The sequence below is a fragment of the Motacilla alba genome, chromosome 17 (assembly GCF_015832195.1).
Source record: "Motacilla alba alba isolate MOTALB_02 chromosome 17, Motacilla_alba_V1.0_pri, whole genome shotgun sequence".
NCBI classification, from domain to species: Eukaryota; Metazoa; Chordata; class Aves; order Passeriformes; family Motacillidae; genus Motacilla; species Motacilla alba.
Genome location: NC_052032.1, coordinates 10317226 through 10342478, shown reverse-complemented (window position 1 = coordinate 10342478; position 25253 = coordinate 10317226). Strand labels below are relative to the sequence as shown.

At 52.3% G+C, this 25253-nt stretch overlaps 1 protein-coding gene across 4 annotated transcripts in view; it reads left to right on the top strand.

Annotated features, from left to right (window-relative positions):
* Positions 1-24321, top strand: part of NR6A1 (nuclear receptor subfamily 6 group A member 1) — a 73440-nt gene extending 49119 nt beyond the window's left edge. For 2 of the 4 annotated variants that reach the window (XM_038156067.1, XM_038156068.1), the window contains exons 2-9: positions 5948-6178; positions 9819-9874; positions 11228-11385; positions 12192-12419; positions 12689-12943; positions 16259-16380; positions 17795-17947; positions 18884-18972. In XM_038156067.1, coding sequence (XP_038011995.1) covers positions 5948-6178; positions 9819-9874; positions 11228-11385; positions 12192-12419; positions 12689-12943; positions 16259-16380; positions 17795-17947; positions 18884-18972 — 1292 coding nt within the window. Of the gene's footprint in view, positions 1-5947; positions 6179-9818; positions 9875-11227; positions 11386-12191; positions 12420-12688; positions 12944-16258; positions 16381-17794; positions 17948-18883 lie in introns of all 4 variants that reach the window. The other 2 variants (XM_038156066.1, XM_038156065.1) reach the window with 2 other exon arrangements.
* Positions 24322-25253: the final 932 nt, after the last annotated feature.

The window sequence follows — 25253 nt, the reverse complement described above, 5'->3', positions numbered from 1 at the left end:
TTATATTTTAAACTTCCTAATCCCTCCGACCATCTGGAGGAGCTTTTTTTAGTATCGTTAATTATGGATAGTATCGGGGTCACGGAGGCGCTCGGTAGCGCCCGCCCGCCCTCCGGGACCGGCGCTGCCCCCCCGGTGCTCGCGGCCTTTTTCCCCTCCGTGGCTGCGGACAGCGGCGAGGCTCTCCGCCACAGTGAGGGTGGGCTGTGTGTTCGGGAACCGCGTTGGAGAAGTCCCCGTTTCTGTTGTGCCCGGGCCCTGCTCCCGCAGCCCGCACTGCTGGGGGTGGGGTCACTTTCCGATTTTCTGAATTCAGCATCCTTCTCAGGGCTCGCACATCTAGACGGCTCCGGCAGGGCCAAGAGAATAGGTGTTAGGGCAGGTGAGTCAGGGCTTCATCTCACCGCTTTCCATGTGCCAGTCAAAGGAGCAAAGCGGCGGAACCCCCTCGTTAATTCGGACCGTGCGGCCGGGGCCGGGCAGGGACCGCGCACGGAGCTTTATTTTGCTCACACTGGATCAGCGAAAGTTGATCACTCGAGAGAGCGACTGAACTCGGAGCGGGCTGCGAGCGTGGGCAGCGCCACCGAGACCCTCGCGCGTGTCCCCGGCTGCGGCCCCGGCCTCGGGCGCGTTTTGGCGTGCGGGCTTTTGTTCCGAACTCTTTGTGCAACAACTGGCCGGGGTGAAGGATCCGTCCCGTCCCCGTCCCGCACAATGGAGCGGGGCGGGGGTCCCTCGGCAGCCGTGCGGGCCGCGGGGCTGCGCTCGGGGCTCCCCTGCCCGCGAGAAGTTGCATTTCACAGATGAGTTTTTGATATGCAAATGGAGATGTGTCCCAGGCAGGGGAAGGGTGATGGGTTTCATCAGCTGCCCGCTCTTGATTTATACCGAGCCGAAAAGGAGCAGCTGATGATTTCTGGGTGTTTTATTGGGGGTTTTCTTTTGATTGAACTCTGCTTGGGCAGAAACGGAGTCAGGGTGGAATGTGACTGTGAGTTCGGGGTTTCATTACTGGAGAGGGAGACCAGAGAGAGATGCGCTGGCCATTCCTCTAGTGCAGCATTTCTTCTCTTTTCTTTCCAGTACTCACTTGCTGCTTTTTAAAATGGGACTCTCTGTGAGTAGAACATATTTTTACAGTACAGGGAATAAGGTTGCAGGCTTCCTCTTGCTTTCCCCTCCTCTATTTTTTTTTTTTTTTTTTTACAGGAGGCTTGTCCATTTAAATTAACCTTTCTCCCAGCTGGGCACACAAATGTTTTTGTTTTAGTTCACAGAGGGTTAATTCTATTCAGCTCTCACCGCGGCCGGCCTGATCCGGGGCAGCACAATCTGCTCTTTGAGCCGGGCTGGCCGGGTGGACGCGGTGCCTCCAGCGTGGGGTGGGACCCCCATCTGCGGGCTCGGTGGGGAGCAGGAGCGGGGCGCCCCGGGCCTTTGTGCGCCCGGCCGCGGGCTCGCTGCCGTCCCGAGCGCCGAAAATTTAATCCCTGTGTTCATCGATTATAAGTAAAAAAAAAAAAAAAAAAAGAAAAAAAAAGAAAAAAGGCCCCTGAAGCAAAGGCGCCTGGTTTGGGGGTGGGCTTGTTTGGACAATGCAGCGCTCCACACACCGAGGGGGGAGTTCCTCCGGTTCTGGGGCTTGAATTTCACAGGATGGTTTTCTTGAAACTAAAAATTGACAGTGAAAAAACGTCGTTAGGAAAAAATAAAGGGGGAAAGAAACCCCAAGACGTTTGTTTGCGTTCGAGGCATCAGCAGAGGCGAGAGGAGAGTGAGACTGGGATTTGAGTAACACATGTGTGAGATCTCCCCCTCCATCCCCCTCCCCAAACAGCTGGTATTTAGCAGCTTGAGGTTTAAACCCAGCTAAAGGGTGCTGCAGGGGGCTGCCATGGGGTCAGTTAATCAAGAAGCAAATGACTGGCACACAGCTGAAAAGAGGTTAAATATATTAATGAATCGCAGTGCTGAGTGTTGCCTGTGATTTTTTTTTGAGCTATAAGAGATTTCCTTAGCTGTAAATTCACGTTCTGTTGTATAAATTGGAAGATTTGCCCGTGGCAGCTTTTCTCGTTCTCCCTCTTGCTTTCCAGCCAGGCCAAATCCCAGCGCTGTCCGCTCTGGGGTTTGGGTGAGGGGCTGTGCCTTCACTTTTGGAAATAAAGTCTTTGTTTCTCTCCCATCGTAAAGCACCGCTGTGGAGAGTCCCCCAGGCCGGCTGCACCAGCACTGCTGGGTTTCCAAGGTAAATCTCACAGGGAGCTGTAGTCGCTGTCGAGTTCCCAGTCAGGTCCCCAGGGTGGGTGTGAGCCCCTGGCAGCCTGGGGACCCGCAGCCAGCCCCTGGTCCCTCAGGGAATGTGGCAGTGCCGCTCCCAGCAGGGCTGCTGGGGTGTTCCGGGACTGGCACAGGTGGGAGCAGGGACGGGGATGTGCTGGGTGTGTGTCCCCATCCTTTAATTCATTTGCTGTCTGGTTTAGAATCTCACGCACGTGCCGTAGTGCTTTCTCTGTGGGTCTTTGCTGTGTGTTTCAGCAGGATTGTGAGATATTTCCTTTTGGAATTTGGTTAAAAAATTATCAAGACAGCTCATTTTGCTGAGGGCAAAATGCAATTTCTTGAAAAATTTAATGTATTGCTTTTACTGTTTGTCTTACAAAACATAGACGAGGAAAGGTTTTATTTCCTCTTATTTACTCCATCTTCTGTGATTCTTGTGTAACATCATATTCTTGGAGAATTTACATTGTATGTGGTATGAAACCTACCATGACCTCTGAAAACAATACATCCTTTAATGTGGCTTTGGGGAGGGGCTAGCGAGGGAGTAGCCATAAAAATCTTCAGGGTTCAAGATGAGGTTGAGATTTTTGTGAGTGCTTTTGTCGTAGCAGCAACTGTTTGATTTAGTGGCCCCTGCTACAATGGGTTGGGAGAACAAAGCCAGAATATCCCGTGTATGAGTTTGTTAAATGTAAGACCCGTCAGGAAAATTGGGGAGGGGGGTAGGGGGAAGCTTCCTCAGCTCTCTCTCTGAAATAAAACAGGTATTTGAAAAAATTTCCTACCAACTACTGTGTCCTAATCTGTGTTGTCTTGTGTAGCGTTTGAAACCAGAGGAGTCAGTGAGATGAGAGGTGGCAGGGACAGGGAGGAGAGAGGGCTTATTCACTTGAAAATTGCTATTCTTGTTATGTGTTTTGATATTCTAGTGAAATTTCAAGGTTAAGAGAGTTCAGAGCACCCTCAGTGCAAAGCTGCTTTAGATTTGCGGGTGCTTTAGCATTTCTGTGCAGTTCCCTGTGGTTCTGCCCCATCTCTCCCATCCTTCACCCACACCAGGAGCTGCATTTCGTGGGGTGAAAACTGGCAAAGGCCAGGAGCAGCAAACCCGCGGGCACAGGGCAGCAGCGTGAGCCTGGCTGTGGTCCCTGTGGGATCTTTTGAAAGATCTAAACCTCTAAGACTTTCTGTAGGCCATCATTTTTCATCTCCCATTCTGTTTGTGGGGAGCACGGACCCCTCTGCGGTCCCTGGGCTCTTTGTTCCCGTGCGTGCCGCTGCTGATTCCAGTTCTCACCCAGGAGCAGGTTCTGCCGGAGGTGAGTGCGGTTCCCGGGGCCAGGGGCCATTCACACCATCTCCCCCTTGGGCTGGGGAGACGGGCATGGCGAGGGAAGGAAGGGTTCTGGTTCCTCCTGCCTTTAACCATCCCGCCTTCCCACACTGCCTGGGTGCCGGCCCTGTTCTTCCCACGACACAAAAAGCCGTGCCTGGAAACGAGCCCTCACTGACATGGGCTGCCCGGCTGAGGAGGAGCCCCGGGGCTGGTGCCCTGCCTTTGGGGGTGTGTGGGGGCCGGTGCCATCCCTGGTGCTGCCCCCCGGCCCGGGCACTGCCGCCGAGTCCGGGATTTGCCGAGCCCGGGATTTGCTGAGCCCGGGATTTATGGCACCGCTGTGCGAGCAGGGGGAGGGCTGGGAGTCAAGCTGAGCCCGAGCTAAACCCTGCAGATAGAGGACTCCTCTGTCCTGGCTAATCCCCGGCCCCCTCCCCGCGTTCATCAGATTGCTGAAGGTGGGGATTATGCACTGGGTGGCTACAAAGTCATGTTTAGCTGCCTCCCTTCAGAGATGCTCAGATAGCCCCACTCCTGACTGTACCCACATTCCTTTGGGTGCAGCACATACCTGAGGTGGTCTGTCATGAGAAACTGGGAATGTTTTGGTGCAAATCAGGTGTTTCTTCACTTAAAGTTTGCGTTTCCTTTGTTCATCCCTTTATTTTAATGTTTTATAACAGTGAAATTTGCAGAACAGTGCAAATATGCATGCTGTGCATAGCAAACCTTTTAGAGATTAACACAGATTGGTTCTGGTTTCCACTGGGTTTAAGCTCTGGAGAAAGCTGCTTGTGAGTAGGAGCAGCTGGTTTAGATTTTTACTTGGCTTGTGTAACTGAAAACTGGTTTAATTTCTGGTCCCAAAACATTTGGCTCATTCATTTCTCTTGCATTCACATGTGCTGCAGCAGCAAGAAGCTACGCCCTGGTTTGTCAGCTTGCTTGGGCTTTATTCAGGCTGCAGAAGACTTCACTGTGACTTTTACCTCCTGCTGCTCCAAAAATCCATCCTGTAGATAAACACCTTTGTCCCAGAAAACTCCCTGGTCAAATCTAAAGGAGGAAAGTCAGGCTTGGTGTTGTGCTGGAGCGAGTTGGACTCAGCTCGTGTTCACCAGCCGGTGCTGCCCACGGGCTGGGGATTGTGTGCAGACAGGAGCAGGGGGTCTGGGCGTGGGTTTGTGTGTGGATGGTGGGCTCGGGGAGCTGCCGTGCCCTGCTCTGTCCCCAGGCAGCCACAGAGAGCCCGTGCCAGCTGCTGGGTCCTGCCTGGGCCGTGGGTGTTTCTGCCCCCGTGGTTTAACCAGCGTCCCTGCGAGGGCTGGGATGGAGTGAGGAGCTGCAGAGTGGTTCCTTTCTCTGCTCGGTGCCTCAGCCAGGGTGATCTAGTCATCTGGGTAATGTTTGACATCTGGGAAAGCAACCCCGTGGAGAGTACTGGAATACTGCAAATCTGTGTGTGCCTGGATGTGTTTGAATGGCTCCCACCTTTGCAGAGCAGGTCTGTTTGCAGCTGTGGGGATTTTAATGGGTTAAAACACGAGATGGGGGCTGGGGCAGCTCGGCCTGGCGTGCAAGGGGTTAAACTGTTGAGCTGTGGAACATCTGCTGCAGGAAGAGCTGCTGGTGCAACTCGCTGGCATGATTTTAAGCATAGCTGACTTGGTTGAAGGGAGGTTTAGGCCTCCCTGTGCAGTAGGAGGTGATGAGATTGTGGCTGCACTGCCTGGCTCTCTTCACCATCATTTTCTTCCTCCTTTCTGTTTGACATCCCTGTCTGGACCAAGCATCTCTGCTCTCTCCCTCAGGCAGCGTTAGAGTCTTAAAATACTGAATTTAATGTGGCAGCTCCTGTTGCGGAGAGCCCTGAAATTTACATTTTTAGTCATCCAAAGGCTTTTCTTAGATTTGGAAGAGGACCAGTGAAATCCCATCGCTGTGGCTTAGCTGTACCGTGGTTTCTGTAGCGATGCTCTGGGGTTCTGGGCGGTGGCTCCTGAGGGCAGTGAGGCTGTTGAAGCCCAGAGGTGCCCCTGGAGATGTGACAGGATTTCACAGGCACTGCTGTCTGCCAGCTTGCTGTGTTTGCACACCCGCTCTGTGCAGTTGAGGTGGGGCATTTCAGAGCCCTCATTTCCCCGCTGGCCTTTCTGTTCCTCTCTGCTGAGAGCAGGAAGGTCGATGGAGGCTGCTGGGGAGAGCCCCGCGGGTCCTGCCCGGCGGGATGGACCCTGACGGGCCCCCCTCGGCCGGACCCCCCTCGGCCGGACCCCCCGGCAGAGCTCAGGGTCTGCTCAGAGCTCCCCTCTTGCCTTGCAGATGAGCGGGTGGATCAGCGAACCTGCCTGATCTGCGGGGACAGGGCCACGGGGCTGCACTATGGCATCATCTCCTGCGAGGGCTGCAAGGGCTTCTTCAAGAGGAGCATCTGCAACAAGCGCGTGTACCGCTGCAGCCGCGACAAGAACTGCGTCATGTCCCGCAAGCAGCGCAACCGCTGCCAGTACTGCCGGCTGCTCAAGTGCCTCCAGATGGGCATGAACCGCAAAGGTAACGCCTAACGCGGGGGAGGCGCACGGCGGGGACACTGCCACCGCGGGGGCTGGCACGGCCACCATGGCCGCGGGGGAGGCGCACGGCGGGGACACTGCCACCGCGGGGGCTGCCATTGCCACCACGGGGGCTGGCACGGCCACGGGAGGCACGCAGCGGGGACACTGCCACCACGGGGGCTGGCACGGCCACGGGAGGCACGCAGCAGGGACACTGCCACCACGGGGGCTGCCACAGCCACGGGGAGGCACAGGCTGGGGACACTGCCACCGCGGGGGCTGGCGTGGCCACGGGAGGCACGCAGCAGGGACACTGCCACCACGGGGGCTGCCACTGCCACCATGGGGTCTGCCACAGCCACAGGGAGGCACAGGCTGGGGACACTGCCACCGTGGGGGCTGCCACTGCCACCATGGCCATAGGGGAGGCACACAGCGGGGACAGTGCCACCACAGGGGCTGGCGTGGCCACGGGAGGCACAGACAGGGACACTGCCACCGTGGGGGCTGCCACTGCCACGACTCCAGTCCTGTGTGTGTTTAACCTCTGGAATTGCTGTTGCCTGTTAAAAGCTGGGATTCCTTGGTGTGACGGCACAAGTGGGAGCTGGCTGAGCTGCCCTGGCCGTGCAGTTTGCCACACCCCAGTGTCACCACATGGTTTTAGATGTGGCTGTTGCTGGCCTCTGGGCCATGGCTCACACGAAAGCCGCCTGTCAGAGGCACCGAAACTTCATAAATTCACTGCAAATCCACCGGGAACTTCCTTGGAAAATACATCAGGGCTGAGACGGGGGGTCAGGGGGTGCGCTGTGGCTCTGGGGGTGGCTCAGAGCCCCTTGCCCGGGGGTCTGAGCTGCGCTGTGCTCTGGGGGTGGCTCAGAGCCCCTTGCCCGGGGGTCTGAGCTGCGCTGTGCTCTGGGGGTGGCTCAGAGCCCCTTGCCCGGGGGTCTGAGCTGCGCTGTGCTCTGGGGGTGGCTCAGAGCCCCTTGCCCGGGGGTCTGAGCTGCGCTGTGCTCTGGGGGTGGCTCAGAGCCCCTTGCCCGGGGGTCTGAGCTGCGCTGTGCTCTGGGGGTGGCTCAGAGCCCCTTGCCCGGGGGTCTGAGCTGCGCTGTGCTCTGGGGGTGGCTCAGAGCCCCTTGCCCGGGGGTCTGAGCTGCGCTGTGCTCTGGGGGTGGCTCAGAGCCCCTTGCCCGGGGGTCTGAGCTGCGCTGTGCTCTGGGGGTGGCTCAGAGCCCCTTGCCCGGGGGTCTGAGCTGCGCTGTGCTCTGGGGGTGGCTCAGAGCCCCTTGCCCGGGGGTCTGAGCTGCGCTGTGCTCTGGGGGTGGCTCAGAGCCCCTTGCCCGGGGGTCTGAGCTGCGCTGTGCTCTGGGGGTGGCTCAGAGCCCCTTGCCCGGGGGTCTGAGCTGCGCTGTGCTCTGGGGCCGCTCGTGTCCCTCACCTGCGGGCGGCTCTCACCTGCGGGGGCGCAGCGCCACCTGCCGGCCGCTCGCGCGCCCTCCCTGCTCCCCTCCTTCCCTTCCTTCTCCTCCTTTCCCTTCTCCTCCTTTCCCTTCTCCTCCTTTCCCCCTCCATTCCTTCTCCTCCTTTCTCCCTCCGTTCCTTTTCCTCCTCCCTTCCCTTCTCCTCCTTTCCCTTCCCTCCCTTCCTTCTCCTCCTTTCCCTTCCCTCCCTTCCTTCTCCTCCTTTCCCTTCCCTCCCTTCCTTCTCCTCTTTTCCCTTCTCCTCCTTTCCCTTCTCCTCCTTTCCCTTCTCCTCCTTTCTCCCTCCGTTCCTTTTCCTCCTCCCTTCCCTTCTCCTCCTTTCCTTTCCCTTCCTTCTCCTCCTTTCCATTCCTTCTCCTCCTCTCCTTTCCCTTCCTTCTCCTCCTCTCCTTTCCCTTTCTTTTCTCCATTCCTTTTTCTCCCTTCTCCCAACACCCGTGTGAGTTTCCCTCCCGGCTGCTGTCCCTGCCAGGGCCGGGGAGGCTGCAGGCAGCCCTGGAGGTCCTGAGTGTTGGGTTCTGGAGGTTTCTCTTCCTGCCCTGGTGCCCAAGTCATGGCACTGTTGGGTTGGGAAATCCCTTCAATATTAGGTCTCAATACGATCATTTTAAAATTCAGATAAGGGGCAGAGCTTAGCTTTGGTAGGAAAAGCAGCTTTGAGGAGACTGGCTGTCATGCAGCCCAGGACCAGGAGGATACTCCAGAGAGTCCCTCTGTATTTGGGAACTGTTCCTGAGGCCTTTTGGATGGACCACCAGCAAAAGCATTCCTACATTTTGTTGCAGGTGTAAGCTGTTGTCTGCTAAAATTGTGCTTTGGAATCAAAAGACCAAGGCAATTTGGGAATCACAGTTAGTGGTAAAATATCCTGGAAAATGAGAAAAATTCCCCCAGAATTCCTGTAATTCCAGTAAGTTAAAAAAACCTAAAGGGAGTAACAGCTAACTATGACAGCTTTTTTTACATAATTTTTTTTAAAGTGAGAAACTGACTCCTTTTCTTTTTTTTTTAAGAACTTTCATAGGAAATAAACAGCCAGTGCTGTGCATTGCTGGGGTGTGGGCAGGCACAGCTCAGGTCCCATGGCCCTCTCCTCTGCCTGCTGAGGCACTGCCTGAGCTGCAGGAGCAGCCTCGAGGCACACGAGGAGGATTTGAGCTGAGGACATCTCAAACCAAGCAGCAGCAAATTCTGGCTTTTGTGGGACAGAATTTTTTGCTCGAATTTTGTGTCATTTTCTGCTCTGGGAGAGCCTGCTGCACCCCTGTGCCAGGCAGGGTGAGGCTGTGCAGCAGCAAGGTCACCGTGCAGCTGGGCTGAGCCTCCTGCCAAGTCTGCCCAGGTCGTGGTGGGAAAGAGATCAAGCCCTGATAAACGGGGAGCAGCCTGGGAGGGGGGGACACGGGGAGCAGGGCTGCCACTGGCCTCTGCAGGGACAGGCAGAGGGAAGAGCAAGGCACAGAGACTGCTCCAGGTTTATCCCCTTAGCTGGATTTCACTGCAGCTCCCTGGAAATTGATTCAAGAGCCTTAAAAATGCAGCTGAGAAGTGACTGAAATGCAGCTGTGCAGCTCGGGGTGGTGAGTTTTAAACAACGGCTTTGCCAGCAACCAGCAGGGTCGAACATCTCCCCTCGGTTTCCTGTGGTGGCTGTAGGAGATGTGACCCTCTGGAGGGAAGCAGGGCGAGCAGCAGTGCAGTGCTTGGTGTCTGTGTTGGTGGCTGCACTGTGCTGTCTCTCTGGTGGGGGCTCTGGGTGCTGGAGTTGGATGTGCTGGCCTCACATCTCATTTTCCAGCAGTCCTGGGCATTCACTGGGTTATTTCCAGGGGTCAGATAGGGTTCCTTACCCTGTTCCCCTTCTCAAATTATGCAGAAATTAATTGTGATAAAGGATTGCTGTTTCTTTATTACCTGTCACTCAAGGGGCACATGAAGAAACTGAAATCCTTGAGTAATGCTTGCAGCCCTGTGGATGTGCCTGTGCTGTCTGGGGGAGAACCATGCTGTGTGCTGCTCAAGCACTGGAGGTTTCTCTGGAAACTAATTAAAAAAGGGAATCTTTTAAGATATAAAAACTTCTTTCAACATAATAGGTATCTGCTTAATCCCCTGCAGTAGTGTTCCTCACTGAGGTTTGGTTGTGTCTTTCAGCAATCAGGGAGGATGGCATGCCAGGAGGCAGAAACAAAAGCATTGGACCTGTCCAGGTGAGCACGTGTGGCTGTCCCTCGTGGTTCCCTTCAGCTTCTGCTCTCCTGGGCTGGGCTCACCCCACGGCAGCAGCTCGGCCTGGCCTGAGGCTGAGCTCCTCACCCCTGGCCGTGCCTCCTGCTGGCGTGGCAGGGCTCTGGCTGTGTCAGGAGCACCTCAGGAGCTGTGGATTGGTGCCCGGAGCTGGCTGCTGCCTGGACACACGGACGGGCTCGCTGCACCCTGTCCTTTGTGAGCCACACAAGGACGTCTGTCCCTCCGTGACTCCCAGTAAATCTCACCTGCCTGCTGCAATCCCTTCAGCTGTGGCAAGCAGGGCACCAGTAAATGTCTGTGTGATTGATGGCCCAGCCTGTCAGAGATGCCTCGTGAAGCGCCAGGGAATTCAGCTCAGCAGCTTGTGCCACAGCCTGAGGAGTTATGGCCGTTTCCAGCTTGCTCCTGGAAGAGGGGTCTTTTAAAAGTTTACTGTTTATTTTAGCAAAATAGAAATAACACTGAAAGCAATTTCTGTGGGTCTGGGTGCCTGGGAGGGAGCTCTCAGCCCAGCCCAAAGTGTGAGGAGCCAAGCAAGCTCTGCCCTGCTGTGCAGTGTCAGACACAGCCTGCCTGCAGCCACACAAACCTGTTTCCTGCTGTTCACATTAAGGGACACACACAGAATTAAAAAAAAAAAGATGCCTCTGAATTTTTGTTGCATTTCCCCATTAGTAGTGCAACATTCCTCCAGGAGCATGCCCAGCACTTTCTTGAAACTTTATATTGCAGAGAACTAAATTAAAAAAAATTTTTACTCTATTTTAGCTACGTATGTGTTACTATCTAGAACTTAAGTATTAGATGCTCAATTGCTACTTCAGGTGTCACCTGGATCTTATCTGGAGGAAAATAGGGAGCTCTGTCTCCCTGTAAATGTTTTCCTGACTGGTTTTATATGTGTCACCTTGCCTCTCTTGATTGCTTTATCAAACCAGAGCCTGCCCCACCTCCTGTTTGTTCCCTCTGCCAGTCCTGAGTGATGTTCCCAAAGCACTGGCCTCAATTACTCCCAGGTTTTTCACGGTGTGCCAGTGGCTGATTTACAGCTCGTTTCCACGTCCATCTGACATCATCTTTTCATGTGTCAGCTCCTGTCTGCTCTGCTACCCTCACTTGAACGGTGCTGCTGGGGCTGGAGGTCACCACGATTACCTGTAAATAGAATTTTCCCTGTGTTGTTAAAGGCAGAGGAAGGATGTGGTACCTGCAGGGGGGCAGGAGGGTCACCCCTGTTGGCTGTGCCCGAACAAGGTGTTTGCAAACAGAGGCTCTGCTTTTCTGTTCCCAACGCTGTGTCCTGTATTTGACAGATATCAGAGGAAGAGATTGAGAGAATTATGTCTGGGCAAGAATTTGAGGGAGAGGCAAACATGTCATGGAGCAACAACGGAGACAGTGACCACAGTTCCCCTGGAAATGGAGTTTCTGAGAGCAACCAGCCTTCACCTGTTTCGACTCCATCTTCAAGGTGGGAATGACCCCTGGAAGAATTTGGTGTTAGAGGAATCTTTGATTTCTTTCTCTCAGTGATACTTGGGGTCAGCGTAGGGAAAACATGTGAGTGCATCTTTGTGTAAACTGGTCGTGCAGCAGGTTCTCACCTCTCTGATTGCGTCCTAAGACAAACAGGCACCAGGTTGAAAAGAATTGAACTGGGAAATGAGATGTTTGTGAGCAAAGGAAGACAATCTCGAGTTACAATTATATTTAAAATATACCTCCGTTTGTATTGTTTGTTTTTTCTGCAGATCTTGAGAACTTGATCACCTTTCATTGCTCATTCTGCATAAGCTCTTTCTCTGCACTGTGCTCACATTCTAAAAATAAAACCATTTGTGTTAGTAATTGCTGGTGTTATGTTAAAGTTGGCTGCTGTGAGTGCAAACCTCCTGGTGCAGCCTTTGATTGCAAACACTGCAAGAATCTCAGACCTGCTCCCATCTGCTTTCAGTTGCAGCTTTAGCTTGGCCTTGTTTGTGTTCACTGGCCGTGTGAGTGCTTAATGTACAGTCCTGAATGCTGGCCCTGCGAGGAGGCTGGGCACAGGTGGGGTTTGGGTTTTTGCTCCCTGAATGGCAGCTCAGCAGCAGCTCCCAGCTCTCCAGCACGTGGAAGCAGTGCAGCAGCGCACACCCGGCTCTTTCCAGGGCAGGGTCTGACCTCGGAGGCATTTCCATTCCGTTTGCTCTCCCCGTTTCTGCTCGCGTTTCTGGCGCCGCTGCAACGAACCAGGCGGAGTTCTGGGGGTGCATTGAAGAGCTTTTCCTTTTCCAGTAGGTCCGTGGAGCTGAACGGCTTCGCTGCACTCAGGGATCAGTACCTGGGCACGCCGGTGTCCGCGCACTACCAGTACCTGCCGCACCTTTTCAGCTACTCGGCGCACTCGGCGCTGGTGGCGCCGCCGCCGCGCAGCCTGGAGCCGCAGTCGCAGGGCCTCGTCAGCCAGCTGCTGTGTGCCGAGGACCTGGAGCCGCTCAGCACCCCCATGCTCATCGAGGACGGGTGCGTGGCACACGGGGACGCCCCCGGGGCGAGGCGCGGCCGCGGGGCACGCGGCAGAGCAGACCCCGTCCCGGTCTGGCCGGGCTGGGTGACCCCAGGGGCTGCGAGGACTCCCCTCAGCCCCTGCCCGGGCAGGGTGGGTGCTGACCATCGTGGCTCCTGTCACCGGGTGACACCCAGTTCCTGTGGCATTTGCCTTGTTTCCTGTCAGATGGTGTCATTCAACGTTTTTAATGTTTTTTCTGCCTTTGTACTAACTGTGCCTGCAGGTACAAAGTGACTCAGGCGGAGCTGTTTGCGTTGCTGTGTCGTCTGGCGGATGAATTGCTTTTCAGGCAGATTGCTTGGATCAAGAAGCTGCCGTTCTTCTGTGAACTCTCCATCAAGGACTATACCTGCCTGCTCAGCTCTACGTGGCAGGAGCTGATCCTGCTCTCCTCGCTGACTGTTTACAGCAAGCAGATCTTTGGTGACCTTGCAGATGTCACCTCCAAGTACTCTCCCTCTGACGACGAGCTGCACAGGTGAGATGGGCTGAGCTCAGGGCGAGGCAGTGAGATCTGGGGATGAGGAGCCATGGGAGCCCAACAGACAGGTGCCCTCTGACCACCTCCTGGGACAGGTCGCTCTACCTGTGGCTGGTTTCCTCTTCTGTTTTTTAGGGAACGGTTGTTCCAGGCTTAGAAAGCACATCGTGGTTAGTCAGTGCTGGATCACAGCTTCCTTCTGCAGGGAAGGGCACGGTGATGTGTGGGGCTGTTTGAATTCCACGTAGCAATGCTGTTGTCCTCCAACAGAGCCTTACAGCCACCTTTTTATGAGGAGGGTAAAACTGACCAACACTTTGGGTAACCCTGACACACAGGAAAGAAAGTCTTATTTAAAAACCCTTTGGGCCAGTGGAAAGGTTGTTCACATAGCTGGTTGTCTGTATTATCAAAGTGTTCATTATTAATTGCTATTTCATTGTTTTGATTAGATAAATTTAAAGATGTTGCAACTTAGCTCTTGTTTTTTCCATGGTACAGACTATCTGATGCTCTGAGGAACCTGCCTTTCATTTATCATGTTGGTCAGGGTGTTGTTTTTTGGTTTGGATATTTTATTTTGTAGTCTTGGTGCCAGACAGATTCTTCTTTTGGTAGTAGAGTCCCAGTCTCACCATTCTGTGGCAGAACAGGTAGGATTTAGAGAAGCTGCTGCCCATCCTGCCTTTAAACGCCTGCCCTTTGCTCTCTGCCCTTGCTGGGCTCGCCATGCTGCCGGAGCCACCAGGGGATGTCTGATGAGCAGAGATTTACAGCAGTGCTCTGGTCCTCGGCCATTGCAGTGTCTCGTGGTTCTTGGGGGCTCCTTTGTGCATCTGTTGTGACAAGCAGAGGCGCTGGCTGGCTGAGCCCACGGCGGGAGCGGGGAGCTGGCCCCAGGTGTCTCATTTCCTGGGACAGGTTGCTCTGCGGCGCCGCTCCGCACAGCCATTCATCGTGCATCTGGTGCAGCTCCTGCGAGGAGCACTGAGAGTCATAGAAAACCACAATGACACTTGTTCTTGCATTCAGCTGTCCTTTTGTTCCTGCTGTCCTGGTCAGAGCCTCACAAGAGAAGTGTTTGTTTCATTTTGAGTTTGTGATAAATACAAGCGAGAGGTAAGACAACGAGACAAAGGAGGAATCCTCGCCCTGCAGAAACCAGCAAATAGAGCTGGTCGCCTTGAAGGTCCTTCAGAGGAGATCTGTGCATGGATGAAAATAGGTGTTCTTGGGAGAGGAATGCTTCTGCAGTCTCCTCTTGTGATTTAGCTTTTCAAGTGTCATTAATTGTCATTAGTAACCTGGGAGAATGCACACCCAAAAAGCCATTTAGCGGGAAGCTGCACAGATGAGGGGACAGAAGCTGCGTGGCTCCCTCCCACTGGTCTTCGTGGTCCTTCAGCCGTGGCTTGACTGTCTCCAGCAGCAGTGGGATAGCTCCTGGATATCAGTGTCCCTGTCCAAAGCACTCATGGAATATCTGGTCCCTTTGGATTTGAGGGGGGCCCTTTTGGAGAGGTGTCCCATTTGTGGGTGTTCTCAAAGTGGCCCCGGCTCCTCTGGCATTGATCAGGAGTGACTGCAAAGGGAACTTCATCAGAGCTCACCTGGCTGAAGAAATCTCACTGAGCAGGGGTGGTCTGGCACTTCAGGGTTAATTTCTGCTCTTAACAAAATGACAAGAGCAGTGCTAAAGCATAGGTGACAAACAAAGGCATAGAATGAGCTCCCCAGCCCCTTTGTTTTAATTGCTTCTAACAACTGGCTAAATGTTCTGTTTGCCTGCTGGATCAAATGTTTTCTTTATTGTGCTGTTTTTCTGAAGATGAATATGAAATGAATAGCCTCCTGACCTCCCCCAGCACTCCTGATAGCACTTCCCTTCCCCCTCCTCCCCAGCTGATGCCGACAACTCCCAGCCAGAAACTTGCCTGGTGTAAACTGTGAGGAAAAGTGTGTGGAGGAGTCAGTCCTCGAGAAGAAATAGGGCTGTGAAAAACAGAACAGCTTTGTTTGAAAGGGGGAGGAAAGTATGTGCAGAAAAGTAAGACAGTTCAACTGCAGGAATGAGAGAAGAGCTCTCCTGGATTTATGAAGTGATGAGTGGCTGGTAAAAATGTGCATGCTCTAAAAACAATTAAACCCCACAGATGACTGAGTGGTCTCTGTGCTCATTAACTTCTTGAGCTTTGCAATCTTGCACCTGCAAGATTTTTAATGTCAACTGGAGAGCAAGAAAACTTGTACAACTTTAGATTAGCCGACAAGGCTTTCATCACTTACAATATTACTTTCTTGAAGAACTGACCCGGAGTTCAGACAGCTTGTTTTCACTTCGCAGAGGTCAAACCCCACCATGCATTTTACAAATAACTTTGAAGTAAACAAACACACATGCCAAAATAAGGTATTATTCAGTGAAAAAGGTTCTATTTCTGTTCTATTCAGAGATGGCTTGCTGGCTGTGCTCTTATTCTTTGTGCTGCACAATGCCGGAGCACGCTGAAGCTTCCCGAAACACTTCTGTCCCACTTCTGAGTGCTTCTGCAATATGTGCCCGCTCTGAAGCGGGGCTGTTGCTGTGAGATGTGTTCCCAAGAGGCTGTTCTGGCCCTGGGCAGGCGTGGGATGGTCTGGAGGTGCCTGCAGGCACCCACAGCTCTCCACACCCTCCCACAATGCTCCAGCCTGGTCCTTCCCCATGGCTTTTCCATGGTGCACATGTGGGGTATTTCTCTTGATGAAATGTGGCACCCTCTTTAGCAGGAGGAACTCTTTTTGCACCCACAAAATCTCCATCAGGCAATTTTCCAGGAGGTTTTGGGGTGTTCCCTGTGCATCAGTGTGCCCTGTGCTGCCCGTCTCTGTCCCTGGCTTCTCTGCAGATTTCCTGGCTCTGTGAAACCTTCCCTGCTGTCAGAACAGGCTGGTGGTGAGCTGAACGACCCAGAGAGTTTTTTCCCTAAAGATATCTGTGAATTGTGAACTCCCCATCCCTGGGGCAGGCAGGATGGGGCTCTGAGTAACATGGTCTGGTGGAAGGTGTCCCTGCCTTGGCAGGGGAATGGGACTGGATGAGCTTTGAGGGAATTTCCACCCAAATCCATGATTCTGTGATTCTGCATTTGTAACTGAGACATTTTCTTCCTTATTTTTGGTACCAGCAGACTTCAGGCAGTTTTGATGACTTTTTTTTTTTTTTTAATTGTCTTGCAAGGTGTTAAAATCTCTGAAGTTACTTTAATAAGCTCCGTGCCTTCACTGGCCAGTCCGTGTGCAGTGTGTGCTGATGTGATCTCTGTCCTGCAGGTTCAGTGAAGAGGGGATGGAGGTGATGGAGCGCTTGATCTACCTCTTTCGCAAGTTCAGCCAGCTGAAGGTCAGCAACGAGGAGTATGCCTGCATGAAAGCCATCAACTTCCTAAACCAAGGTGAGGCAAAGGAGCTACCAGCCACTCTCCTTCATTTCTGTGCCTCAAAGGGTGGATTTCTAAGACTGGTTCCTCTCTTTTAGAGTTTTTCAGACTCATTAAAATGTTTACTTTCAGGATATACCCTTAGGTTTCTTAGTTGGGTTCCTATTTTTCAGTTTCTATACCTAAATCTGACTCTTCACAGTGAAAGGTAATCACGAATGAAGTATTTACATGCAGGTCATGAATTCAGCCCAGGAAAGGGCTGTATCCTCCTGTTGATTAAGCAGCATGTTAAAGCTGGCAGTTCAGGCTCCTCCAAGACCCTGGGCATTTCAAAATCCATGCAGAGACAAATGCTCAGTGAATAGTGTTCAGCTGTAATTTTGGAAATAAATGTCCCCAGAGTCTTTTGTACTGTGAAAGATAGTTGCAGTCTGTAAAAATGTGCTGCGGGCTCCCTCCTCCCCCGCTCATTTCCAGAGGGAGATAGTGCTGACACTTCAATCTGTGCCGGGCTGAGGTTCCGGTTTGCTTCCCTGGGCAGTTTCCTGACACTGGATAATGCACTTCTCGAGCTGTCTCCATTGTTTTCCAAAATGTATTTTCATTAACTTCCTGTCTTCTTTTATTTTTAGTTGAAGTTTGCAATTTTTTATGTGAAATACCTGAGACTTATTTTTAAAAGTCAGCTTTTGGGCAGTAGATCAATGCCTCTTCCGTCAGATGGTCTCCCAGCACCCAGCCTGCTCCGTGGCTCCGCAGCTTCCTCGCTGCCGTGCTGGATCCTCCCCAGGACCCGCCAGCGCCGCTGCTCGCGCTGCCACGGGGACTTCCTGCCTGTCCCTTCTTCCTTTGTGTGTGTTGCCTGACACTGGCAAAGCTAAATTTAAAAACAAGAACTTGACAAGTTTATAAAGCTCCCGTGGCATAATTCATAAGCAGATGAGGAGAAATGTGATGGTATCATTAATTATAGAGCTGAGCGCTGTCCTCAGCCCAGATGATGCACCTAAAAGCAGAATGTTCCTGTCTGAGGAGGTGTTACACTGATCTGCTGTGAGGACCAAAGCCTGACACCTGCCTGTGTTGTGCCAGGCAGGGATTTCAGGGTGCTGAGGCTGTTCTCTCCAAGAGCATTCCTTGAGCTGCAGGTGAGCAGAGTAGGACATTAACTATTCTCTTCCCAGCCTTTTGTGGAGGGAAAGCCTGGATCCAGACACACATATGAAGACACATCCATGATGCAGGCACAGCAGGAGGGGAGATGGGAATTTTAGTATTGGGTGCTGGAAGCCAGTCTCCAGAGCAGGGACCCGGATCAGGGTGACAGAAATCAGTCTGTCAGAGGAAGTGGCAGTAAGCGCGAGGCCGCTGCTCTTCTGAGATGTTTTTGTCGTGTTCTGATTGCTCTGGTTGTATTCCTTTCCAGATATCAGGGGTCTGACCAACGCCTCCCAGCTGGAGCAGCTGAACAAGCGGTACTGGTACGTTTGCCAGGACTTCACGGAGTACAAATACCCCCACCAGCCAAACCGCTTCCCGGATTTGATGATGTGTTTGCCGGAGATACGCTACATTGCAGGTAACCCCGGGCGCTTCTCCCGCCGGCAGCAAGCCATCACATTGGCTTCTGGAAGATAATTAACCTACTGCAGTGAAATTCTTGTGCGCTTTGGTCGAGGGTGTTTGTGTGAGAGCTTCTGCCCATCTTTAAGCCCAGCCCGTTGCCCTGAGCTCATGCAGGCTGAGGGGCTCTTGGCAAGGTGTCCTGGTGGTGCTGGTGGGCACAGGGTTAGTCCCACTTGGGGAAGAGGTGCCTTGCTCCAACCTGACACCCTTTAAGTCCATTGTTCAGTCTCCCCTTATTCCTCTTTCACTCCCAGATGGGGTGCGTTTTGTCTCAAAAGGGTGTAATCCTGGTTTGAGTAGTTACCTCATCAGAATTAGGGAGATCCCTGAGCTGAGCAGGAAGTGATCAGCAGAGTTCAACCAGATCAGTGTCCCCAGGGTTCCTCATCTGGACCTCGGAGATCCGCAGGTGAATTCTCAGCTGCAGTTGTGTTGCTAATTAGATCTTCAAGGCCTAGTGTTACTAAAACTGTTCCTGAATGTTATGGCAAAGGGACATGCTTGCCTCCCTGTGTCAAGGCTCCGTATGCTTCATCCCACTCCGTCATAATGAACTAGATAATAATCTCAGAGTAGCTCTCGTAATTTACTCATGGACATCGACAAGGGGGTTTGAGGTGAGATGGGATTTAGCCTTTCCCACTTTCTGTAAATACTTCTCCATTGTGGAGAAATCATTTTGATCTGACTTTGCCCATTTATTTTGCTTTCTATTCAGTAAATAAATCATATTGTGTCCAAATGCATATCAAATGTCTAATGTAGCAGTAGGATGATTAACTGTTTCTGTGAAAGGTTCAAGGTAAAACCATCTCCAGTGCTGCTGGCTTAGGTGTCTCTGAAATCTGATTCAGTTGTGGCTGCTAATTCTGGTTTCTTTTCTTACCAGGAAAAATGGTGAATGTCCCTCTGGAGCAGCTGCCTCTCCTTTTTAAGGCCGTTCTACATTCCTGCAAGACGAGTGTGAGCAAAGAGTGAGCACAGCTGGCCCCGGGCGGTGCCTTTAGCTGAGCCTGGGGCTGGCGGGCTCACCCGGGAGAGGGGCAAACGCCATCCAGGCAGGAGGCAGGGCAGTGGGCCTCCCTGCCCTTGTAGCAAGAATCTTTTTTGTTTGTTTTTTTGTTTTGTTTTTTTACTCGTTTTCCTATATATTTATTTCACGACAGAGTTGAATGTATGATCTTCAACACGATGCACATGGTTCTGTAAGAATGCAGCAGATGCATTCTCCAGCAGTTTACAGAATGTGAAGATGTTTAATGTTACAGTGTTTGTTAGGGTTAGTTCTTTTGTATTTGGGGCTGGGGACCGAGATGACTAAGACTACCTCAAGGAGAAGATGCTGTTCAAGCACTGCTCTTTCCATGATTTGCATCCAAAGCGTTTGTCACAGAGAGCAAATGTTGACAGAGCTGTCAGTATCCCAAAGGGACGACTTTGGAGAAGTGGGTGCTGGAGAAGTGCCAAGCTTTTTTTTTTATTTGAAAAAGGCGGGAGTGGAGAAGGAGAAGTCTGTCTAGGCAGTTGGTTTCTTTTCCCCAGGCAGTTTCCAGTGGGATGGCAGTGCTCTGAGGGGCTCTCTGGCCCTGTCCTGCCTGGGGAGCTGCAGGTGGGGTCTGTCCCAGCTCCTCCCGGCCACAACACCTGCCAATTCCTCTGAATTTGTGTTCCTGCGTTTCATAACAGGCTCCTGGCATTACACAAAGGTGCTTCTGTTGCCAGAGGATGGCAAGGACTTCATCATCACTTCCTTAAAATCCATTTTAGGTTTACAAAAGCAGGAAGAGCCTACTTAGAGAAGAGGCAGGATTGCCCCTGTTAAATGTGTTCCTCCAACATGGTACCTGACTTGTGAGACTTCTGCACTGCAGCAACCCCCATTTTGGGAGCAGTTAATGTGTCCTGTGTTAAGTGGGGCCTGTGTAGTGGGGTGAGGGACTCCAGTGTCCTCTGGCATGGCTTTCTCTGCTGGACTCAGGGAATGGGTGTTCCATAGTTAGATCCTGCCAGGACTGTCCTGTTCCTTGTGGAATCCCAGGAAAAACTACATTACTGCTGTACTTGTTTACCTGTCGTGTTGTAGGTGTTGCCAGGCTTGGATTTTCCATCTCACAGGCTCTCCGCAGCTCCAGATGGAGAACTGGTTTAATGGCAGCTGATTGAGTGATTGCTAAGTGCTGATGTTTAGCTAAGCTTGGGCATTCTCATGAGTGACCTCATGGTTTCCTGCTCATGATGAGGAGGTTGGATGAGATGCTCTTGATCTCATCTCCTTCATTAGGGATTAATATTCAAAGACTCTGTCACTCTCCTAGACAGCCTTGGCTGGATTTCCTTCCCTGCATCCTTAGATTTAAATCTGGCATTCAGTTAGCAAGGTGGCTCCTCGATAAGCGTTTGAATGCTGATTTTTAAATACTTGTGGAAGCATCTTTCGCTCCCTCAGGGTAGGAGGGACGAGTCACTACCTTCTTGTCTTTCCCTGGTGGCAGCTGTGTGGCACACAGCAAGCCCAGCTCAGCAGGGCTGCAGCTGCTGTGCATGAACGTGATGGTGAGCAGGAGAAAAACCCCATTCACCAAAGTCGTCCCTCCCTCCCTCCCTGGCCCCTGGGTGCTCCCTGCTGCAGCCCGAGGGGGGCTGTGCCCTGCTGCCGTGGCACAGCCCGGTCACACCGCGCCAGGGCCCTGCTGCTGCCTCACCCGGGCATCCCGCTGGGGCGTCTCCCAGCTCGAGGGTTTCCCTCTCCTAGAAGTGCATAGCTGTTCATTTTTCACTATTTAAACAGGATGTTACGGGTACCAGCTGCTGGGCACAGCAGCGGCTCAGCTCGGTGGAGCTTCGCCCCCAAAGGTGGTTCCATAAATCTCGTTTACTTTCTGACAGTACAATGAGACACGTGTGTATTCTCAGGAAAGCCTTCTGCATACAGCCAATACCTCACGTGTTCAGGGGAAGGTTTTAGTGTATCTGTTTGTAAGTTAGAATGTATTTCTCAGCTTTTGAGTTTAATTTCCAAATAGCTTGATATGATCTTTTTATTACGGGTTATTTCTGGCTTGCTGTTTTATACACTCAAGGAATTGTTAAAATTGCATAGGAGTGATTTTATTCTACAGTTACTGAATTATTATAATCTGTTGATGAATAAGTGTTCTAATTAGTGTACATAAAAGCAGTCATCTTGTTGCCAGCTATCCAACAAAAATAATCTTTTGGGTAATCTGTGGTTTTCCAAAATAGCCTCCCAAAACTAATGCTGTACGAACAACAACCAAAAACCTAAATTCAGTTACGATGACAAACAGACATGAATGTTCCACTTTCTGTTGTAGAAAGCAAATTTTACAAAGGTTGATTGGCAGCAGTATCCGTTCCCAAATACACATTTGCCATAGGGAGTAGAAAATCCTTCCTGAACTGACAGGTAAGGAAGCAGCAAACAGACCAGCTGGAATCACGGGACAGTCATTCCTGATATCTTCTGCACCAAGTCCTCTAATGGCTTGTATTTTTTAAACAGGGTAATGTGAATGTGTTGCATTGCAAACTCAGGTATTATGAGAAGGTAGGAATGTAGCTAGAGACGTAGAGACGTTAGGTAGATGTATTTGTGAATTTGGTTTGAAGGACACCCTGGAAAGGTTGGAATTTTTGTTCCATTCTTCATGTAACATTCAGTTTACAGGGACTCATATTTTATTTGTGCTTAATGCTACTAGGGGGAAGTTCATTATCTTTGGTATCTATCTGCTCTTGCTTATCTGACCTTCTGTCATAGAGAAATCTATCAACAATAATAGTCTTTGGTAGAATTTTCTGCCATGACAAGTCAATTTTTATCCCCGATTTGAAAGATAGATTGGCTGGCTGACCCCCTCTTCTCCTTCAAAGCATCTGTGCAGATAGAAAGCTGAAGAGTTACTTTTAATCTGAGCAGAGATTTGAGACATAAATTTGCAGTGCTCAGGGGAGGCTGCTGAGGAGCAGCTGGAAGGGTCCCGCTCTCGGGGCTGTGTCCCAGGTGAATGCCAGACCCCAGGGCTCGACAAAACCTTCTGGAAAGTGACTTTTCTTCCCCTTCAGCTCAGGCTCCTGCCAGGTGGGCTGAGCCTTGACCCCTCAGTGTGGCTGCTGTCACTTGCTGGGGGGGGCCTTGGTGGCCCTGTCCCCACGCATGCAAAGGCTCAAGTGGCTCTGCTGCTGTCCCTCCCCTGAGCCAGCAGGATCTGCCCTTGCTCCTCAGGCTTCTGCACAGACCCACAGCCACTTCAGGTAAAGGAGTTTAAGTCTTGTCCTTCAAACCAACTTTTTAAAAAAACCCAACACTTGAATTTCTTTTATCTTTACTACATTTTTAAAAGGAAAAAAAGAAAAAAAATATTCTCCTGTGAATGTGCTATTTCCCATTCATTCTTTCTTCTTTCTTGGTTTTGATTTGAAGCTATGAAGCTCAGTGTCTGTGAAAATGTTGTTATTTCTCAGGATAATAAGCGGCAATCATCCCTGCCACATGAAAGGCAGGAGAAAGGGGGAAACTTGGGGAACTAGTTAAAGTATGAAACTAATTTTTAAGTTGTAGATGATGTGTAAATGGAGGGGAGTGCATAGCTGTCAGTATCAGGCTGTGGCGTTTCTCTGGGTTCACGGTGTGTTGTTTCAATGCACAGAAGCTCAGGGATAAGTATTTAAAATGTGACCCAGAGAAACCCTGGTTTTGATGTTGCAACTGTTGCTTCTTTCCCACCTTGTCTGGGGGACCCACTGAGAGCTGACCAAAGCCCCACGTGGGGATTTTGGGGGAAAAGCTTTGGGTTTGGCTGTGGGAAGTTTGCCTGCTGAGGGCTCAGGCGTGGTGCTGTGGGCAGAGCACCCCAAAGGTGCACGGGGCTGTACGAGGCTGTGCCCTTGCACCACCCAGCAGCTCTGTCTCTGCATTCCCTCACCCCTCTGCCTTTGCTGTGAAATGTTTGACTGTTTGTGGAAAAGGGGAAACAGGAATTTCTCAGAGTCCCTGGCAGCCAGTCGCAGGGCTCTGTGCTCTGTTTGTGGCTCATGAACTCTTACTTTTCATCGGTACAGCTTTCTCACTGTGGCTGTGGGAACAGTCAGACAGTTTGAGAAGGGCGCTGGTGTGTGACTCTGGTTGGGTTACAGCTGCTGTGAGCCCCATCCTGCCATAGACAGGGCCAGCACTGACAGTCAGCAGAAGTTTGAAGGGCTGAAACCCCCTCCCAGCACCCTCGGCCAGAGTCTGCAAATCTGAGTTTAAACCAGCCTCGCAAAAAGGTCAGAGGCCAATCCAGGCAGTGTCTTTCCCTTGGAAAAAAAATAAATTAAAAATAGCTCCTGTGAGCTGCCCTCTGACAAGTCTGTGAAAGAAGCAACATGGTTCAGTAGAAGAAATGCCCCCAAGGGCAAAAAGAAACAGAAATTGAGACCAGATGACGATCAACCTCAACAAAGCCTTTTGTGATTCATTGTTTCTTTCAATTTATAAAATGTCTTGTAATAGTTGATAACATTATTGACTCAATTTCCATAACTAAACTACCTCGTGTGACATCCTGTTTATCATCTCAAAGGGATTGTGTGAAAAACTCAACACTGCCAGTGTCTGTTGCCAGCGAGGAACAGGGGCTGTGATTGCTGGAGTTGTGTTTCCCTTCCCGTGGGCTGGGGTTGGCTCCTGTCACCGCTGCGTGTGCTGTGCCCGAGGCTGAGCTCTGCTGTCCCTCCCTGGGGACAGTGTGGCTCCCAGCAGTTTGGGTTTTGTGCCCGTCCGGCCACAGGCCTGGTTCCAGCTCAGTCCTGTGCAGAGGCTGCCTTTGTAACCCGGGACCTCGCAGCTGCTCGCGTGTCCGTCCTGGGCACCTGGGAGGCAGCGGCTCAGCTTTGCTGCCCGTGTGGGCCCCTGGCTGGTCTGAGGGACGTTCCCAAGAGGGCCAGTCCCGGTGGCTGGCTCCTTGGTGACCTTCCCAGTGATGGTTTCTCCCGCTCATTTTTCCCACAATCCCTTGTGTAAATCAGGGAAGCAGGATGTTGCCTCGGCATGACACACGGTGAGCGTTGGCACACTCAGAGCCGGGGCTGGGGCAGGAGGGTGTGCCTGGCCCCGTGTCACCCGCAGGGGCTCGGGCACCGGGAGCTGCCCCTCACCGCGCTGCGACCAAATGAATGTTTCTGCCGGCGGCTCCGCGTCAGCCCGGCCTGCCCCCGCTGCGCTGCTCTGCTCTGGGACTTGACTACCTGTGGAAATGTGACCAATAAGTGTTGAATGCATGTTTAGTGAGTGTTTAGCTGTATGAACTAATAAATGTGAAATGTTCTGCACCGCTGGTGTCTCCAGGCTGTTTGTGCCTTCCCCTTTTGGTGGTGGCTCTCTCTCGGGGCGGGGCAGCCCAGCGCTGCCCTGGGTGGTGGCAGTGGCCCTGCCCTGCCTGTGCTGTGCTTCTGGCATGGGCTGTGGGTGTGGGGAAGGCCTTGGGGCTGCTGCTGCGGCTGGGAACTGGGATAAGGGCGCTGTGCCACACGGGGTTTATTCCCTGTGAGGGGGCACTGAAGATCAGCAGTGGCGGGGCTCCCTGGGAGGTGGCAGAGGATGCTCTGTGCACGTGGGCTGCCAGGTTTGCCCTCACCTTCAAAGGAAGCTGGAGCCGCGCAGAGGTGACGAGGCAGCCTCTCCCTTCACCCCGCGCTCGCTCGAGGCGCTGCCTGGAGAGCCAGGCTGGAGTGGGAAAAGTACCAGCACCTTTTAATTTTCAGCTCAACCCCTACTGACCACTGTATTTTGATTAGAGCTCTGCTTCCTTTTCATCTCGGTGCTCCGGCGGGTGACAACTGCCACAGCCCCGCGCGCACGGCGCAATAGTTTATCACCGAAGGCCAGCGGCTCTATGAATTCAGAGCCAGCACGGAACAAATCACGCTGTCACTAACGTCAAACTTGTTAACCTGATCTTTGGTGGATCACTAGTGTCAACATTGCATGGGACATACATTATCGGGCCCAAGGACTTAGGGAGATGTGTTTGTCAGGCTGCTCTGTCACAGTCCCACTCTTGACCTTCGCAAAGTAACTTTCAAGGGTAAGCTGCTTTCCTCTTGACAGGAGTGGCTGTTCCCAGGAGGGTGTCACCCCATGGGCACTGGCTGGGACAGGGCTGTGGGGTCAGCTGGGTCACCTCCTTGCAGCGGCACAGTCAGTCCAGCAGTGGGTGAAAGATCTGCTGGGATGGTCCTGGGGGGCCTCTTCCAGA